This window comes from Pelophylax lessonae, assembly GCF_965119305.1.
Source record: "Pelophylax lessonae genome assembly, chromosome: 5".
Classification (NCBI taxonomy): Eukaryota; Metazoa; Chordata; class Amphibia; order Anura; family Ranidae; genus Pelophylax; species Pelophylax lessonae.
Genome location: NC_138772.1, coordinates 208,715,160 through 208,736,617, shown reverse-complemented (window position 1 = coordinate 208,736,617; position 21,458 = coordinate 208,715,160). Strand labels below are relative to the sequence as shown.

The window sequence follows — 21,458 nt, the reverse complement described above, 5'->3', positions numbered from 1 at the left end:
TGTTGCAGCTTAGTGGCAGTATACTCAGATGCTCTCCCCAGATATACTGTAGGGCACAGAAGCCTCAATCATTCCATCAAACTCTAAAATCAAAGTTGCCCAAATAAAGTTTTTAATTTCATTTGCACAGGTCCTGTGACAGCTCTTTTTATTCTCTAACCTCTAAGTTGGTTAGAGGGACTAAGCTGACAGCTCATTACCTGGTGATGTTTCTGCAGGTTATACCTGTCCTTCTCCCCAGATTGTGCAGAGCAGAGTGGTGGAAAAGCAGGGCTTTAGTCACAATAAACATAGTGTGATTTTAGAAAGGCTATCTGAAGGAGCCACTATCATTCATGTACTCTGAATGGCTCTGACCGGCATTGTTGCCTGCGACTTAGACAGCTAGGAGCCGGAAGTGACGATGAACATTAGGTGACAACGTTTTTTCAAAGTCAATGGAAGCCGAATGTTAACAACCAATAATAGCAATTTCCTAGGCTAATAAGCAGGGGCTTGTTAAACAAATTGCATGGGGAAATAAGAACTGCAATGATGGGACATGTACCAAAGCAAAAAAAAAGAACAATTTTGTATGATGGAAAGCAGCAATTTTAATGACGCTTAAAGAGGAAGTAAACCGCTGCCTTTTTTTTTTTTTCTGACCTTCACATACTAGCACATTATTTGAAACTTACCTGTAAACCAAGTCCTCGTTGTCACCACTGGAGGCCCCATCCACCTTCAAACGTCTTTCTTCTGGGTCCGAGGACTCTGCGGCTGTGTGACTGGCTGGAGCCACATGATGTCACTTCAGTGCATGCGTGTGGCAGCCACCGGTCACGGCACAGGGCTCTGAAAAAAAGGCACGGGTGGCTGTTCCTTCAGGAGCGCATGCACCGATTACATCATCGGCTGCATATACAGTAAATATCTCCTAAACAGTGCACGTTTAGGAGATATATACAGTACCTATAGGCAAGCCTTATTATAGGCTCACCTTTAGGTACAAACAATTGATGGAAGTTTACTTCCACTTTAAAGTAAAACATTGAAGTGACACAGCTGTATGATGTATACTGCAGTAAAGCTAGAATTTACAAGGAAAAAAGAAGATGCCCTTGAAATTGTCATTAAATGAGAGCTCCTGGCCACTAATACTTGCAAACAAAGTAGCTGGGGAATCCCATCAACTATACCCAATCTTTAGCCTAGATTAGGATCTGGTATAGATGTTACCCAACAAAAAAATACAAGGGGTTACCCCTAAAAAACATACTAGACTTATCCTCGATTACTGTCAAGTATAGATGTCAAGGGGGAACACACCAAAAAAAAAAAAAAAAAAAAAAGGTTGTGACATTTTACCCCAAAATCCTTTACCAAACCCTTTGCACCTGGTATGAATTTGAAGGGGAAGCCCCAGGCACATAACAAGAAAAAAAAAAAGTGTGAGGTCCCCACCACAATATATTTTTATCCAAGCATGCAGATTGGATGGCCAGGAAAGAGGGCAAGAGCATGCGCCTCCCCTCATCCATACCTGGCTACATGCCCTTAACATGGGAGGTACCTAGCTAGGGGGTCCCCTTGGCAAAGCATCTTACCAAGAACAAGGGCCAGATACTGGCCCTTCATTAGAATGAGTAAGGGGCACATACCCTTACTCATTCCCAAAAAGAAACGTAAACATAAAGTAATGACAAAACACTTTTTGACAAATCATTTTATAAAAAAACACTGACAGAATCTACTCCTGGCACTCATTTGCACGGAGTGACATCTTCTGTACTCCATTGCTCAAAAAAAAAAAAGACGTAGGGTTTCCCAGGTGACGTCATTCACCAAATATGGCCATGCAACATATTTAGTCAGTGATGTCAATGCTATCCCTGTTTCTTTATTTAGATGGCTGGGGGTTCCTGGTCAACAACATAATTGGGCTGGGTGATCTCACTGGTTGCTTAGGATAGGACGGGTGCCAGCGCCCCCGGCTTTCCTCTAATTCATCACTGGGAAGGAATATGTCCTATATAGTCGAAATACCACTACTATACATGACGTTTAGCTCCTGATGAACAAGAAAAAAAGTTTGGAGGAACGCCCACACAGCCAAAGTTCAGTCTGGGTTTGTAATCGGACTGAACCCCTAACTCATCCCTAGTCAATAGTGATTTGAGGCATTCTTACATACTGTAGTAACATAGTGACATAGTTGGTGGGGTTGGAAAAAGTTACCAGTCCATCCAGTTCAACCTATGGTGTGTGTGTGTGTTTACGTCAATAGTACATCATATACCCCTGTATGTTGTGGTTTAAGGTGCCTATCTAATAGTTTTTTAAACTATCAATGCTCCCTGCTGATACCACTGCTTGTGGAAGAGAATTCCACATCCTAAACGCTCTGACAGTGAATAAACCTCTACGAAGTTTAAGGTTAAACCACTTCTCTCCCAATTTTAGTGAATGGGCGCATGTCTTTCCCTTTTACTGAAAAGTTTTTTCCCTATGCTAGGGTCACCAGCAAGGTATTTGTACATTGATATTATGTCCCCTCTCAAGCGTCTCTTCTCCAGAGAGAATACGTTCGATGCTTGTAGTCTTTTCCCATAGCTGAGATCCTCTAGTCCCTTTATTAGGTTTGTTGCCCTTCTCTGGACTCTCTCCAATTCCAGCATGTCCTTCCTGAGGACTGGTGCCAAGAACTGGATGGCATACTCAAGATGCGGCCGGAACAGAGTCTTGGCTTTTCTCTTTCAGACATTCTCCTTTCATATGACAATTGTCTAAAGCACTGGCAGTTATTCATTCAGGTTGCTTTAAAAGTTTCACTGGAATGTGTAAGTAGCTTTAAGGTTCCTTTCACACTTGTGCAACCTAAAAGTCAAACGATTTTGACTGGACTTGAATCAATGCCTATGTAATCTTGAGGTCTATGGACCTTAAAACGCATCAAAGTCAGACCAAAGTAGTGCAGGGACTACTTTGAACTCACTGTGACTTGAAGTCGCACAGATATGAACAGTACTTATTGGAAATCATGGAGTACGACTTGTCATGCGACTTTGCAGTCCCAAGTCACAGGAGAAGTCGCACAAGTGTGAAAGGGGCCTAATATGGCTTCTTTCATCGTCATACAACTTTCATAAAGTACAAGCATTTAGTTATCACTTTAAAATATCCATCTCTGTCAAATTTGCGGTGTACAATTGCAAAATCAGCTGCATATTGGACTGTCTAGACGCAGTGATGGCAAACCTTGGCACCCCAGATGTTTTGGAACTACATTTCCCATGATGCTTATGCACTCTGCAGTGTAGTTGAGCATCATGGGAAATGTAGTTCCAAAACATCTGGGGTGCCAAGGTTCTTCATCACTGGTCTAGAGCCTAATCAGCACAGGTAGAATAAATATAACCAGCCTTATTTCTTAAAGCATCTGAAGATAGAATTTACTAAGTTGGATCAGATTGGTTTCAGTAGGTAATGTCAAGTAGGTAAAGCAATAGAATGAAGCTGGAGCCTGCAGGTACTAAGCTGTTCAAGTTTGAAGGTTACTATAGACATTTTTGAACTTCTTTATTCTTTAAATGTTGTTTCTGAAGCACAACAATCTACTTCTGAATAAGTTATGCATATTGGTATTATTATAAATCCCAGTGGAATGATATTTATATATAGATTTTTTTATGTCTCTTTCTGGCTGGAATGCAGTGTAAGAAAATCCTCAGAAACCACTTTTTATTATCCATTACTGCTTCCAAATTACTGAAGACAGAATGCTGTAAGCAGAGAAAAACTGGAAAAGAGCATCATCCAATTGTGACAGTTATCACATTGTGGACATGTCTTTTCTGGCCTAATTACCCAAACATTCTGTCAGGCTTCAGCAGAACACACTGCAGAATCTAGAGAGAAAATCTGCATTTAAGCAAATTAATTTTTAAGTACCGCATCACTTTATGTAAACTTTTTCTAATGTCATTACACATTACTATGATATAGCCAGGGCCGGTACAAGGTCATCCAGCGCCCAGGGCAAGGATGCCAAACTGCAACCCCCTTCCCTTAGGGTTAGGTTTTAAGGCTCCCCCCCCCATCCCTGCAATAAACCATTGCGCCCAGGGCAACCGTCCCTCCTGACCACCCTTTGTCCCAGCCTGATTATAGCAAAGGAAAGTACTGTGAAATAGTACTTATTTGTTATTATTAAATAGCCACTTTCCCCAAGATGTAAATTAGGGATCTTCAATGCAAGGATATAACATTTTATCATATTTATAATTCTACTTAATAAGTAACTAGAAAAGACTAGCATATGCACTATATTGTCAAAAGTATTGGGACGCCTGCCTTTACACATGAACTTTAATGGCAGCCCAGTCTTAGTTTTTAGGGTTCAATATTGAGTTGGCCCACCCTTTGTAGCTATAACACCTTCAACTCTTCTAGGAAGGTTGTCCACAAGGTTTAGTAGTGTGTCTATGGGAATGTTTGACCATTCTTCCAGAAGCGCATTTGTGAGGTCAGGCACTAATGTTGGACGAGAAGGCCTGGCTCACAGTCCTCGATTGTATTCACCCCATAGGTGTTCTATTATGTTAAGGTCAGGACTCTGTGCAGACCGGTCAAGTTCCTCCACCCCAATCTCACTCATTCAAGTCTTTATGGATCTTGCTTTGTGCACTGGTGTGCAGTCATGTTGGAACAGTAAGGGGCCATCCCCTAACTGTTTCCACAAAGTTGGGAGCATTAAAGTCCAAAATGTCTTGGCATGCTGATGCCTTAAGAGTCCCCTTCACTGGAACTAAGGGGCCAACCCCAACCCCTGAAAAACAACCCCACACCATAATCCCCTCTCCACAAAATTATTTGGACCAGTGCACAAAGCAAGGTCCATAAAGACATGGATGAGCGGGTTTGGGGTGGAGAAACTTGACCTCAGCTCAATAGAACACCTTTGGCATGAATTAGGGCAGGGACTTTGAGCCAGGTGTTCTCGTCCAACATCAGTGCCTGACCTCACAAATGCCCTTCTGGAAGAATTGTCAAACATTCCCAAACCTTGTGGATAGCCTCCCCAGAAGAGTTGAAGCTGTTATAGCTGAAAAGGGTGGGCCAACTCAATATTGAACCCTGCAGACTAAGACTGGGTTGCCATTCTCTTATTGAGTAATTAGAAAGCTGTAATTGCAATGATGTTTTCACATCTATCCAAGTTCACATGGTAACCCTAGTCAGATAGACAAGTGTACAATAATACAATCCATTTTGTATGCCTGTCCATTTCAAGCATTAGCCATTAGTCATTAGCCATAAGTCATTAGGGGTATGCAATGAAACTGCTGCCAGTCTGTGGAAGGTTCATTTAATTATTATAAATAAGAATCTTTCGAAACACTATTTTTTTTATTTATTACATTCAGCTATGAAAAAACATTATAATGTAAAGATGTTTGCAGCTTTAAGGACCCATTCACATCAAAAGGCAGTGTGGGAATGATGTGTTCCGTGTGTTTCCTGCACTGAACTGCTCTGTCTTGTGGGAGGTATGCAGGTACCAATGAATTTTTAATGGTACTCCGAATGCATCTCGCAAACATAATGCTTTTGCGGCCACCAAGTTGCATGGTACCGCAGGACCATACAGTTTGGTGCACCACGTTCTGAAAAAGTAGAGCTTGCACTACTTTTTCTGTGTTCTAATGCATTTTGCAGCCCATTCAAATGAATGGGCTGTGAATACTACATTGCATAGGAGCACACGGGATCGCACAGGAAACTATGCGTTCCACTCTGAATCGACCTTAAAATATTAATTGCAAATTATGCAGTCTTTTTAATAATGTTGAGGCCTGCTATTATCCAACATTGTCTGGCTACATATAACTGGACATGGGTGTATCACTGTAACAAAAATGACAGCTAAATGGTTTAATCAAGTAAATGAAGACATTACAAATGAAGATATTACATAGTGTTGAGTCATTAAAAAACACCTGAACTATTGTTTTAAATTATAACCTTGCTGCTGAAAACATATCACTGGAATCTAGGTTAACATATAGATATAAATCTTCCTAAATCTCAAGGCTCTTTGGGAAGGAATGTCTTCAGTCAAAAGATATATGACTCAGGCCAATGGAAACTGTCAAAACAATGATCATTTCATGTCTGTTGTTAACTTACCTTTATAAATGTCACCGTGAGCAATATACAATAAAAAGGACCTAGAAAGTTCATGCAAGCATAACACATGGTCATGTAAAAAAATAGTAAGACTATAGAGAATAAATCTGGGATTTTTAAGGTGCTTAAAGTATCACTCTATACCCACAATTATGACAATAAATGTTTAAAAAATGTATAAATTTAGATTTGATTTTGTAAACATTTATTGTCATAATTGTGGGTATAGAGTGATACTTTAAGCACCTTAAAAATCCCAGATTTTTTCTCTACATTCTTCATGTATACAGGGATGATGGTGCTATAATCATTGACTGGTTCCCTTCACAATTTATCTGTAAAAAAATAGTACGTGCCATTCGAGATGATTTTCCACAAATGCAGACATTGGACTTATTTGCACAGTATACGTGTCATTTGCTGAATACTCAAATAAGCCATAGTAAGGATTGAAGAGCTCTTGGGAGAGGAGGAAGAAGAACTCTCTTGAGGGACCACTGTAATCCAAACTAAAAAAAAGAAATAGAAATTACATTTAATGACAAAGTAAAAATATAATATACTGTATATAAAATGCATGTGAAACTCTTGTCCCAAGATTCCTATTAACTCAAATGGTTTAGCATGGATGATAGTTCCCAGGCTTCATTTGAACTGCTTTGTGTTGCATTTCTTTAAATGCAGCAGGTCTTGCTGTGATGCAATTTCACTACACCAAAAGCAATTCAGATGCACAGTTTTTTTGTTGCATTTTGCTAAAAAATCTTCTCTGCTATGTGAGCGGCTCAAATTCTCTAAGTAGCAGTAGCTGCTGTTTACCGCACCGGAAGACAACTGCTTGGGACAATATCCAGCAGCTTGGAAGAAGGCACAGCAGGGAAGATTTTTAATAGAAGTAGCCACCTGCAGGTAGTGGGATACACACCATTACATATGTAGGATCAGAGACGTACCTAGGGTCTCCAGCGCCCTTGGCGAGGAACTGTATCGGCGCCCACCCCCAGGGAGAGAGAGTTTGACAGAGAGAGATGGGGGGGGGGGTGTTTACAGAGAGAGGGGTTGACAGAGAGAAGGGATGACAGACAGAGAGAGAGAGGGCGGGTGACAGAGAGAGAGAGAGAGGGCGGGTGACAGAGAAAGAGAGAAAGAGAGAGCAGGTGACAGGGATAGAGAGGGGGGTGACAGGGAGAGAGAGAGAGGGGGTGACAGGGAGAGAGAGAGGGGAATGACAGAGAGAGAGAGAGAGAGAGAGGGGGTGACAGGGAGAGAGGGGTGACAGGGAGGGAGAGAGAGAGAGGGCAGGTGACAGGGAGAGAGAGAGAGAGGGCAGGTGACAGGGAGTGAGAGGGGGGTGACAGCAGTGAGAGGGGGTGACGGAGTGAGAAGGGGGTGACAGGGAGTGAGAAGGGAGTGACAGAGAGTGAGAGTGGGGGTGACAGGGAGTGAGAGGGGGGTGACAGGGAGTAAGAAGGGGGTGACAGGGAGTGACATGGAGTGAGAAGGGGGTGACAGGGAGTGAGAAGGGGGTGACATGGAGTGACAGGGAGTGAGAAGGGGGTGACAGGGAGTGAGAAGGGTGTGCCAGGAGTGACAGGGAGTGAGAATGAGGTGAAAGGGAGTGAGAAGGGGGTGAAAAGGAGTGACAGGGAGTGAGAAGGGGGTGACAGGGAGTGAGAAGGGGGTGACAGGGAGTGAGAAGGGGATGACAGGGAGTGACAGGAAGTGAGAAGGGGGTGACAGGGAGTGACAGGGAGTGAGCAGGGGGTGACAGGGAGTTAGAAGGGGGTGACAGGGAGTGACAGGGAGTGAGAAGGGAGTGAGAAGGGGGTGACAGGGAGTGAGAAGGGGGTGAGAAGGGGGTGAGAAGGGGGTGACAGGGAGTGACAGGGAGTGAGAAGGGGGTGACAGGGAGTGAGAAGCGGGGTGACAGGGAGTTAGAAGGGGGGTGACAGGGAGTGACAGGGAGTGAGAAGGGGTGACAGGAAGTGAGAAGGGGGTGACAGGGAGTGACAGGGAGTGAGAAGGGGGTGACAGGGAGTGAGAGGGAGTGAGAAAGGGGTGACAGGGAGTGAGGAGGGGGTGACAGGGAGTGAGAAGGGGGTGACAGGGCCCAATACACCGCCCCCGGTCCCACACCGGTTTGCACACTCTCCATCCTACCTCACCGGATCCCGGCCTGGATCCCCGCAGACACACCCTCTCCCCCTCCCGCCCGTAAACCTGTCACCGGCACGCTCCCCCTCACCTACGATCAGATCAGCACAGCTGCAGCATCTCGCGGGTTCCGCTCGTCTCAGCAGCCAAGGGCAGCGCTTGTCCGCCAAAAGCCGGGTGGGCGGGGACAGCCCCACCTTCCAGTATAAGCACAGAGCAGTGGGCGGGGCTGGATCACAAGCTGGAAATATGATGGGCGGAAGAAAAGGGGGGCCGCCGGCCGCCGGGGGTGCAGGCTGAACAGAGGAGTGATAGGAGCGGTATTTAACTGCTACAGTGCCAATGCTTTTGCGTCCCCCCTCAGCCTGCGCCCCTGGTGGGCGCCATTCTGGCCAACCCCACGGTACGCCACTGTGTGGGATCCTTCTAGATAAGAGGTAGGATCAGGTAAATTCAGTTCTGGCTCACTGTATCAAGTGGAGCTGCGTTTTGTTGTTTGGAAAATTTAGTTTTGGTCCACTGTAATCAGTGTAGCTGTGTTAGTTATTCTGGCCTGTTCTATGTTTCAGAGGCTGCAAAATTGACTGCTTCCCCCCGTCTGTCTGGAAAGGTTCTGGAAGTTAGTGAGCAGGACGAGTTTAATCAGCAGCTAAATATGCATACAGATGATGTGTACAAAAAAAGTGTGCTGGAAAATAGAAAAGCTGCTACCTTATAAAAATAGAATGAACGGAACAAAATATATATCAGGTGCGTTAAACGATTGAATTGCTGAATATCCAATATATAATTATATAGTGATATATCAATAATATAAATTAAGAGTGATATGCGGAAAAAAACGGAGGACAAACCCTCCTACACAATCGGTGAGTTATAAACACAGCAGAAATGATTCACATGTGGTTCACAATCTGTGAAAGGAAATAAAGTCCAAAATAATACAAAATCATTCAAATGTGCATTCAATAGGTGAGTCCATATAAAAGGTGTGGGAGTCCAAAATCATAAGCATCCAACATGCATGTGAAATAACTCCAGGGTGCAAAATTTAACACTGTAGATGTGTGCAGCAAAGACCTCCACCGTGAATGAATAAGCCCCTTACCAGATGAGACAATACAAGGGCGCGTGTATTATCAGATCCAATACCACTGATCCAGGGAAAGTGAGAAAAACACCAACTGCTTCTTTCCAGACAGGAGAGAGCAGGTCAGCCTCTTACCAGATGAATCTTAATTCTGGGCAGAGAGATGGAATCCACCTGTGGTGAGTGCCTCCTCTTTTCCTGGAATGTTAGGATCCCCTGGGAGATCGGTAGCGCGTGCAGCAGCAGTGGTGGTGATCCTTGCAGAGAGAGCAGTACACCGGGGAGACCTTTATACACCGACCAGAACAAAATGATCCTAATATTCCAGGAAAAGAGGAGGCACTGACCACAGGTGGATTCCATCTCTCTGCCCAGAATTAAGATTCATCTGGAGAGAGGCTGACCTGCTCTCTCCTGTCTGGAAAGAAGCAGTTGGTGTTTTTCTCACTTTGCCTGGATCAGTGGTATTCGATCTGATAATACACGTGCCCTTGTATTGTCTCATCTGGAAAGGAGCCTGCATTTTCAAAAAGCAAGTGAGATATGGTATCTCCCTTAACCCATAAGTCAAAGGTTACTATTAAGGTCCCATTATAATTCCAGACTATACCACCCGGTGTTTTTGCAGATACCCACTATTACACAAAGGTGTCCCAATCAGTCAGGGAATTCACTGGTTTCTTTGAAACACCCTTTAAGAAATAAAGGATCTAATGTCATTTTATTACTGCATTTCACAAACCGTAATTAAGCTGTTATACCCATATAAGTGCCTAAATACCTAAGAAATTAGTCACATAAGTCTATCAAAAGAGCTATGTAGCCATGGCTGCTTCTGTTCTGCTATTTATAATTCAAAAGTTTAGGTCGAGTACCAAACACTTTGATCTCATGGATCCAATAGATTCACCTTTTTTAACCTAATAAATGCTATTCTTGAGTATTTAGGTGTTCTTACCCCTCTTCTCCCACAAATGTTATATATAACTTGTTCCTCTGAAGCTCTTTGCGGGAGTAAGCCATAACTTGGTTAAACGTGCCTTCCAAAAGATGATCACGTCGTATAATAAGCCTATACAGAAAAATAGTAGAGAAAAAAAGTGCTTAGACAAACATACAAACATTTCTATTAAAAATCAACAAAATAAAGGCCATCATGGGATTTTCTTTGATATGATACACTTGCTGATACATATTACTGTATATTAAAGAGCAACTCTCATATCAACACCTGACCTTCTGCCACCAGGAAGGGAAAGTCTCTACAGATGGCAAAAAAAGTCAACGGATGTTCTAATCCACTCTTACTCTTTCCACAACAAAATATTTAACTGAAGTTGAATTTGTTTACACCAAAGTATTAACATAGTGAAAAAAAAAACAGAAAAAAAAGTATGTTTTCTGTTCAAACGGAACACCAGTATAGGATTGACTGGTATGGAAAGCTTGGAACATTTATATACAAATTTAATAGGAAGTACGGACATGCTAAGTGGTAGAACTAACTTATAAAGACAAAGGCTTTATTATGAGCTAACAGATTTTAGCAAAGGATTCCCCTTAGGCTATAACCAGAATACCCCAGAGTAGTCAAAGCAGATAAGCCTCAGAGACTGACAGTCAGAGTAGAATTTAAATCCCTAATTGGGAAATAAACAGTTATCAATAGCATTCCTGAGTTAGTCAACAATTATAATTTGGAGCTTTCATAACAGTACTTATAAGATCACATTGAGGACCAGGCCAGAGATACTCACAGGTACTTTTTAGGTCACATTAGTCTGGTAGGTTCCCTTGAAAGAGTGGTGCCACTGAACAATGATTTAACTAACTCTTCACTCTTTTAGGGGTAGTCTCTGTCCTCTCTTTTACTGCAGGGTCACAATGGTCGCTGGAGTAAACCTACAAAAATGGCCTAATAGGTCTTCCTAAGAATATGCTCTACATCCACCATAGCACAAATGTACATGTGCTTTCCCACTTTATATTATTCTCTGCTCTCTTTCCTTTTTTTTCCCCTCTGCACCCACGTACAGCTCCGAGCTCCATGACAAATTACGCAGACAGGCATGGCATGCTGAAGTCCAAGAGGTCACAACGAGTCAGATTTAAATTTCTTTGTGTGTATTAATGTATCATTTATTAATGTATAATTTGAGTAATACTACATTATAATACTGTTAAGAACAAGTGAGTAATTGTAGAGTGGCTACCTTTCCCTGTAGAAATAGCCTCTGGTGGTAATAATCAGATTAACAAAGTATTATTAATGTCACGTGTAAGTCTTTACTCTTTATTACTAGATAGATAGATAGATAGATAGATAGATAGATAGATAGATAGATAGATAGATAGATAGATAGATAGATAGATAGATAGATAGATAGATAGATAGATAGATAGATAGATAGATATTTTAGAGGTCCAGACCACTAGCCAGCTGTCTTGGTAAAAGCAAGCAGTTTATATTTCCTCAAAAGCAAAGTAACTTTTCTTCAGCATAAAGCAAACAAAAACAGTTCATAAACTGGTACAAAAACAAAGATTCGGCTCACCGCCAGCAGAAACCTGTCCCACAACAGGGTTCTGGGTTTGTACTGCTTCTTGTCTTACCTCTTAAAAGGACTACAACAAAAATCAAAGAAGACACATGCTTCCCATCCAGGACCCATTCCTAGGGTTCTTTACAATATATACAGTGCATTGCGAAAGTATTCGGCCCCCTTGAACTTTGCAACCTTTTGTCACATTTCAGACTTCAAACATAAAGATATAAAACTGTAATTTTTTGTGAAGAATCAACAACATGTGGGACACAATCATGAAGTGGAACGAAATTTATTGGATATTTCAAACTTTTTTAACAAATAAAAAACTGAAAAATTGGGCGTGCAAAATTATTCAGCCCCCTTAAGTTAATACTTTGTAGCGCCACCTTTTGCTGCGATTACAGCTGTAAGTCGCTTGGGGCATGTCTCTATCAGTTTTGCACATCGAGAGACTAAAATTTTTGCCCATTCCTCCTTGCAAAACAGCTCGAGCTCAGTGAGGTTTGATGGAGAGCGTTTGTGAACAGCAGTTTTCAGTTCTTTCCACAGATTCTCAATTGGATTCAGGTCTGGACTTTGGCTTGGCCATTCTAACACCTGGATATGTTTATTTGTGAACCATTCCATTGTAGATTTTGCTTTATGTTTTGGATCATTGTCTTGTTGGAAGACAAATCTATGTCCCAGTCTCAGGTCTTTTGCAGACTCCATCAGGTTTTCTTCCAGAATGGTCCTGTATTTGGCTCCATCCATCTTCCCATCAATTTTAACCATCTTCCCTGTCCCTGCTGAAGAAAAGCAGGCCCAAACCATGATGCTGCCACCACCATGTTTGACAGTGGGGATGGTGTGTTCAGGGTGATGAGCTGTGTTGCTTTTACGCCAAACATAACGTTTTGCATTGTTGCCAAAAAGTTTGATTTTTGTTTCATCTGACCAGAGCACCTTCTTCCACATGTTTGGTGTGTCTCCCAGGTGGCTTGTGGCAAACTTTAAATGAAACTTTTTATGGATATCTTTAAGAAATGGCTTTCTTCTTGCCACTCTTCCATAAAGGCCAGATTTGTGCAGTATACAACTGATTGTTGTCCTATGGACAGAGTCTCCCACCTCAGTTGTAGATCTCTGCAGTTCATCCAGAGTGATCATGGGCCTCTTGGCTGCATCTCTGATCAGTCTTCTCCTTGTATGAGCTGAAAGTTTAGAGGGACTGCCAGGTCTTCGTAGATTTGCAGTGGTCTGATACTCCTTCCATTTCAATATTATCGCTTGCACAGTGCTCCTTTGGATGTTTAAAGCTTGGGAAATCTTTTTGTATCCAAATCCAGCTTTAAACTTCTCCACAACAGTGTCTCGGACCTGCCTGGTGTGTTCTTTGTTCTTCATGATGCTCTCTGCGCTTTAAACGGACCTCTGAGACTATCACAGTGCAGGTGCATTTATACGGAGACTTGATTACACACAGGTGGATTCTATTTATCATCATTAGTCATTTAGGTCAACATTGGATCATTCAGAGATCCTTACTGAACTTCTGAAGAGAGTTTGCTGCACTGAAAGTAAAGGGGCTGAATAATTTTGCACACCCAATTTACAGTTTTTTATTTGTTAACAAAGTTTGAAATATCCAATAAATTTCGTTCCACTTCATGATTGTGTCCCACTTGTTGATTCTTCACAAAAAATTACAGTTTTATATCTTTATGTTTGAAGCCTGAAATGTGCAAAAGGTCGCAAAGTTCAAGGGGCCCGAATACTTTCGCAAGGCACTGTATATATATATATATATATATATATATATGTATATATATATATATATATATATATATATATATATACTGTATATATCAAGTTTACAGGCACAAATTCATTAGTCTGCGCTCAAGTGTGAGTGTAGATGAAAATAAAAAAAAACAAAAGGTGACAGGCTTCCTTGCTCCCTTCAGCAATATATGGTAACAGTGTTAGCATCTTGTTCTGCTTTGTGATGTTGCTAATGTCTACCTAGAGTTGTGGTTTGAGTCTCTTGTTGGAGTTTGCTTAGCTTTATGTAGTTAAGACCGATACCCAACTGGGCTTGTGAGTATATTGCATTGTTTTACATATTCCAATAAATGGTATCTTAGGTCTTTCAAATATACATACAATATATTTGTTTAATTGTCGACTGATTGATGCCTAAACACTTTAAAATTGTTTTGTATCTCTTTCCAGCCTTATATAGATCAACAATTCTTGATTGGATGTCTTCTGAGAGCTCCTTTTTGCAGGGTTCACACCAGTTGATGCTTCTAGCATTCTTAAAATGTTTTTATAGTCTTTTTTCAATCAAAGTATCTCTAAATCACATCTCTAAACTAATTTCATTAACTGTATGCCAGATGTGCAAACTACTGACTCCAATTAGCTTTTTTGAAATAATTAGTGTATGGGTTCAGTTACTTTTTCCTCCAGCATTGTAAATCGTTAATGGGTTTTTTCAATAAAGACACAAGAAATTCGAATTATTTATGTAATATCAGCTTTAGCACATTGAGTTTGTCTATTGTTGTGACTAAAGCTAGCCATGGATGGATAGAATTTCGAATAAAACTTCTTAGGAAATGCCTTAGATGATACCATTTTCTTTCCTGCAACCAGGGGGCTGTCCCTGCTGGGAGAACACAGTGATTATTGCTAGCGGCTAAAAATCCGACATGCTGGTTGTACCCAAGTCAGGCCCTGCTGAACTGGCTAATGTTAAAATTGTCTATGTCCGACTTTAGGAAATTTTTCTTCTTTTAAAAAATTCTGTGATTATTTGTCATTCAAAGGGTTTTGTTCACTTTTAAGATTTGATTTTGGAATGAATGGACTTTACTGGAAAAAAAAACACACACTGTTAGAAAATGTGCTTGTTCAAAAACAAAATTTTCATCCTATGCCTTCTGAATTTCTCATCACTGTGGTCCGTAAATGAACCCACTAATGATTAGAAAAATTAACAAACTTTCTTAGAACCTTTTTTTCCCAAGCATTTACGTTCGAAATATGGTTAGCTTTATGAGGATCAGATCACGTTTTGGGGCAAATTATTGCAGAAAACCAGTTAATTTTAAGCCAATATACATTATTGGCTATATATTATATCACTTTGGATAATGCATATCGTTTTAAAAGTTGTCTGGGTAATGTACACATCTTCAAATGCCCTCTTTTTTTTTTTTTTTGCTTTTTTGCATTATTTTTTCATAGATGCTGGATTCCATTAACACATTGAGGACAGCTCTGAAACCTGTTTACCATTATGAGCCAAGAAAGATCATAACATTGCATTAGAAAATGTACACCCTATCCCAAGACTAATACCTAATGCATGTAGCAGATGCCTCCTTTGGAGATGAGAGAAGCTAATAAACTTCTAGCTTTCCCATAAAGTAAAACTTTACAGTGCAGTATCACTTACTTTCTGTCTTATAGCTTTGAACCTGGCCTGGACTAGTCTGCATAAAAACGTCAAGTAAATTATTTTATTTATATCACCTCTCTTCGATTTACCTAGCTTAAATCAGAAACCTACTTGTGTTAATATAATAGAACACTGAGATGGCATGTTCAGCAGACAAGAGAATGGCATGACATTAAAGGAAATTATTGGTGCTCTGTGAAGCAAACTGACTGCTAGAATTAAGAATGTAAGTAATGCTTGCTTTGTTTAGATGCAGCTAGTACAAAAAAAAAAAAAAAAAAAAAAAAGTTACCATTATTGTTTTGATGTAGTCATTCCTAAATGCTTGGGTGCTCTGAAATCATTAAGTAATATTGAATATTAATGTGTGACTGATGACTGTAGTATAAGCTCCTCTGCTGCAGAGAATGATGAAACAGTAAATGGATCATTATTGAATATACAATACTCCAGATTTTGTCACAACTCTATATTACTTTAATACTGGCCTGTGTGACTATTGTGAGGACATTAGGATGTCAGCTCCTTTGGCCAGATACTATGGTTGGTTTAAAGTTCTCTGTACAACACTGTACTTTATATAAATGTATAAAACTGTTCACATCAATAATTGAATAATATTAATATATAATAACGCAGCTACTGTAAATTGATCCCAGGATTCTAGTTATGCAAGCCACTGAGCAATACTGTATAGTCAGTGCTGTATTAATTTCAGCAAGGGAGGGAAACAATACTAAAATGCTGGAACAAATCCCTTTTACATTTCTGCGGTTTGAAGAATAAGCACACTTTAACTAGTATGCTAGTAAAGAAAAAATTTTAAGAGTTTGGCTTTATCTCATTTAGCCATATTTTATATATGTTAAAAAAGAGCACCATGAGGCCTGGATCAATATTGAGATTTTCTATTTATGGAAGACTAGTGAGCAATAAAATCTGGAAAATGGGGAAACAGATTCCTTATTATTATTTTAATAATAAATGATTAAACTAGAACTGGGCAAGGGTGCGCTTCCCTATGCACCAAAAGGCCACTTTACTAAAACGTAACCTTTATTGTATATCGTAAAAGGTATGTAATTGATCATAAAAGGTATACCTATAGGATGAGGTCAATGCCATTATATATGAATCAAGTCCTATCTCTATGTGTTTATATTAGCATATACCAAGATTAAATGGTGAAACCTCTCTTGATATACACATATAGAAATTATGAGGGTTATAATTTCCTCCTACATTCAATATAAGGCCTCCAGGCAGTCCATGTGACAGTCACCTACCCTTGGTTGCTAATTTTCTTCACTTTTCTTTGATTTTATTTTTTTAGCTCCGACTAAGTTTGAAGAGTAAAACATGTTAGGTTTGGGTGAATTGATTTTGGGAGCACCTACTGACTTTATTTTCATTTAGGTTCACATTATTTACTTTTTGTCCTAACATGCTCTTTTCCCCCTCCACACCATTTTTCTTTTTTGTGGGGTGAGATATGCTTTGTGTCAATGCAGTCTTGATTAGGAGAGAAGCTTTTTTGTGGATATGGTGATATATGGGGCTCGTCCATTAGTGGTTAATTGTATCCACATGGATGAATGTACCCATATTACATATCTGAGAGATAGATCATTTCATAGGGTAGAAGACAGATAGCCCACATCTTCAGTAAGATAGTATTTACTATTGTACGTTCTCTTTGTCTGTTCATCCCATTTTTATATGTGGCCAATACATGGAAGGAGAGACTGATATACCCCCATCTCTTTATACCAGTTGGTGAGTAGACTTTGAGTTTTCTATATCCTCTAAACAGCCTGGGGCCTTTATATTGAATGTAGGAGGAGATTATAACCCTCATATTGTCTATATCAGTGGTCTTCAAATTATGGCCCTACAGTTCTTCAGGAACTACAATTACCATCATTCCTAGTCATGTCTGTGAATGTCAGAGTTTTACAATGCCTCATGGGATGTGTATCCGCAACAGCTGGAAGGCTGTAGTTTGAGAATCCATGGTCTATGTGTATATATCAAGAGAAGTTTCACCATTTGAACTTGGTAGATGGTAATATTACCACATAAAGATAGAACATTGATACATATATAATGGTATTGACCTCGTCTTATAGGTATACCTGTTATGATCAATTACATACCTTTTATGATTTACATTAAAGGTTAAGTTTTAGTTAAGTGGCCTTTAGGTGCGTAGGGAAGCGCACCATCGTCTAGTTCTAGTTTATTTTTGCCACAGTTAAGTGTTATCAATATCACAGGCTTTTGTATAAATGTAATAAATGATTAATCCTGACCGTTTACTATGAGGACATTATTGCTTTTATGCAGTTTTGCTTGCTTTCATTTTTTTTTTACTGTACATATAACAGGTTTAAGCTTTGCCTGCCACATCCCAACTGTTTAGCAGTTCCAAGGAAGGTTGTTGTATTTGGAACATATTGGAAAATTCCTATACTACTGGGCACCCATTATTCCTTTTCTATGGAGAAACTACAGAACTACTCCACCATATATTATGGAGAATAGGAGAAGGGGGAACTTCTGCAGACAGGCAGAGCTGACAACACTGCTATGAATTTCAATGCAACAGAGGCAGCATTTTCAGATCAGTAAAAGACATTAGGAGCTCACTAAACTTCATTTAGCAAAGCAGTTTTTCTTTGTACTTACGTCCTTTTTAAAGACAAAGCATTGGACAATGCGCTTTTATTACAGAGAAGTAGTACACATGTTTTAAGTATGTGTTTAAGTCTGTGTTTACACAGGCTTTCACTAAGTTCCCATTCACACTTTTCAGCTTGTTTACCTGCATCTGACTATGTCTGACTATGTCTGACTATGCTAAACATGCAGAATCCCATTGTTTTTAATTGTCTTTGTTCATACTTGTACACTGCTTGCCCTACACTCTACACCCTGCACTCAACAAGTACATAAGCTTATTTTTCATATTCAGGCTTTTTGACGATATACACTTCAATGATAGTAACTGTAAACACACAGTATGCACATTTTTGTGTGTTTTTGCACCTGAAAAAGATCTCCTCCTTTACAACAGCTATCTATTCCTTGCCCAGTCCAGGAAATAAATGCCTGAATCTTGATACACATGCAAAAATGCTTGCGGAAACCTTGTAAAATGCTGGAAAAAAACGCTTCAAAATCACTAGGAATACGTTCTGCTTAGACTCTGCTCAGGTGTGAATAAAGAGGAGCCACTGCAACACAAAAACACAAAGAGGAGCCACTGCAACATAAAGAAACATTTAAATTGTCCTACCATACACTTCACAAAGTCAATGTCAGTGGCTTATCCTCCAGTGTGCAAGTGTGTGTAGGGCACTCAGGAATGGGAGGGTATGGAGGCCCACTGTGCCCTATCACACACTGCACACCAGGAGTAATCCAACCAATCCCCCGCAGCATTCAACTGTTCAAATAGATCCCCACTGCTATTCCTACCCACCCTGTGCTGGCATCCCCCCCACCGGTCCCTCCTCCCTGTAGCACTGCTGGTCAGCTTTCTTCTTCCCCCTCCTACTAAACTCTGCAAATATATTCCCACCACCCACGGTACTCAGACTCTTATTCTGGAATGTTCTCCCATCTCCCACAGCAACAAACCTCCGCCTCCCGCCCCCAGGGCTGCTGGCTGGCTTCCCCCTCCTGCTGACTGTAACTGTTGTGGGGGTTGTCAGATTGGTGCAAGGATAGCGAGTGGATGGGTGGGGGGTGTCTGGTAACCATGATTTGAATGAACACAATGAGTGAAAGGTACCGATCTTTCCAGTGTTCATTTATTACTGTACAGAGACTTCTATTCATTCATCTGCAGCTGAGGGAGCAGAGAAAGGGACTGAGGACTCTATGTCCTCAGTCCCATTCTCTGTCTCAAAAAAGAGAAACAGACCCCTGATGTTTCACCAAAGCCCACCTCAAAAAAAAAAAAAGTAAAAATGATTAAAATTAACATTGTTATAAAAATAGAAATAAACTTAGTAAGGCCTCATTCACACAGTGCATACTACAGTTGATACTACTATGCCCCTGTGAAGCCCTGTTTACACACATAGAAATGCACAGGTTTTCCATGTATCCCCATGCACACAGTTCTACTAACGCAATTGAGAAGCAGCGACTGCACAGACACATCCGCATCCCAATTGACATGAATGGGAATGCCTTCCCAGGGATGTATGGAACACCTGTGCATCCCTGTGAGTGTACACAGCCCTCACACGGGCGTACACTTGAGTACACCACATGTGAATGAGGCCTTAGTAGGAACTTAACAGGAATTTATGTTGTTTTTTATGTGTGTTAATATTGATTTTAGTGTATTTTTTGTAAAAACAGTGATTTGATAAACATTTTCACAACTATTGCAGAGCCTAAAAAATCAAATATAGCGGGGATTGTACTGTGGGTCAGCATGTCCTCTATTACAATCCCCCTAGGCCAGTATGACTGAACTGGGGGGGATTATACTGGGGGACAGACTGACCCGGGGGGAATATACTGGGGACAGATTGACCTGTGTGGGAAAGATTAAACTGGGGGAAACACTGGTGTAGAGAGGATTATACTGGGGGATAGATTGACCTTGGGGGGGGGGGGTATTGCTCTGGGGCATAGACTGACCTGGAGGGGGTTATACTGAGGGACAGATTGACATGGGGTGGGGGGGATTATCCTGGGGGACAGACCGACCTGGAAGGGGAATGGATTATACTGGGGAACAGACTGACTTGGAGTGGGGATTGTACTGGGGGACAAACTGATCTTGTTTTATTTAACTAGGCCCCTTAAGCCCCTCCCACCATTAGCACAATTTGGCCACACCCACTGTTTGCCACAGTGAATAATGTGTCCAAAGGTGCCCCAGATCCTAGCAACACCCCTGGCACAATGAAAACCATGCCCACGCTTCACTGCGGTGCACAAAGAACACTGCAAGCAATGAGGCCTAAATTATGATCATGCACAAAAGGCTACTGATTTCATAAAACGCCCCTGGTCCAGAGTCTTTCCGCACTTCATTTCAGACTTGTCAACATGCCTGGACTGCACTGCTTCCCTATATCATCAAGTTTGGTAAGAATAAATGCTGGTCAAGTTTTGTTTCATACATTTATAATGAACCTTTTGCTTGGGTATAAATGATGTGCTGTTTGCCACTTTTTCTTTCTTGCATTGTGAACCTACTTTTCTCATCACATTCCAAATATTAGTAGGCTTAGATTTATATGAAACCTCAGCAAGCATCCAAATATAGTTGGTCTGGGGTAAAGTCTGAACTGAATTTATTCAATTGGCCTTTTCCCCCCCCAGTACTACATACGGTATATACATATCAAGTGCATAGCACGATCATGTTATAGAAGGTTCATACTTGATCACAATGAAGACATCAAAGCAGAAAAGCCCATAAATGTTTGAAGACATATACACATGCAGGAAACCAATTCTGCTTTTAAACATTTATGCGAGTGAGGTGCCGCTGATACATACTTAAAAATGTACATTTTAAATCTAAAACCAAATGGCGAATGCACAAAGACCCCATTGTATAAAGCAAAGCCTTTGTACAGTACATGAATCTTTACAAGCAGCTTCGTGAAAACAAGGCCGGCATATTTATAACTTGCTAGTTCTCCCGAGGATTACTTCAGTCAGCTTGGTCTGACTCAGTCCTGAAATTATTACTCATTGGAGAGCCATTTGTATAGTTTTCTAGGGTTTCTAGGAGAATTAAGGCAGCTTGATGAAAGCTCTATATATATTGTTTTAACCTCAGCAGCCTGATTTTAAGGATTCATGGCAGATAAAGGCAGAGACACAAGAGAAGTAGATGTTTATATTGGGAAGTAAAATACACCAGTTTATGGATTGTCAAAGCACAGTCGCGGGTTACTTTTTTCATCGCCTCCAGATATGACTCTTGGAGTATATGCTGCACCACAGACAGTGTAGGCAGCGAGATTACAAATGAAACATTTTGTTTGTATTATTAGGTCACATCCCCAATGCT

The 21,458-nt window shown here is 40.7% G+C and overlaps 1 protein-coding gene across 3 annotated transcripts in view; it reads right to left on the bottom strand.

The window, feature by feature from the left end:
- HECW1 (HECT, C2 and WW domain containing E3 ubiquitin protein ligase 1) overlaps positions 1–21,458 on the bottom strand; it is a 504,763-nt gene that overhangs the window by 24,453 nt on the left and 458,852 nt on the right. For all 3 annotated transcript variants that reach the window (XM_082259512.1, XM_082259513.1, XM_082259514.1), the window contains 2 exons: positions 10,371–10,484; positions 6,525–6,677 (listed from right to left, as the gene is read on the bottom strand). In XM_082259512.1, the coding sequence (XP_082115638.1) occupies positions 6,525–6,677; positions 10,371–10,484 (267 nt within the window). The remainder of the gene's footprint in view (positions 1–6,524; positions 6,678–10,370; positions 10,485–21,458) is intronic.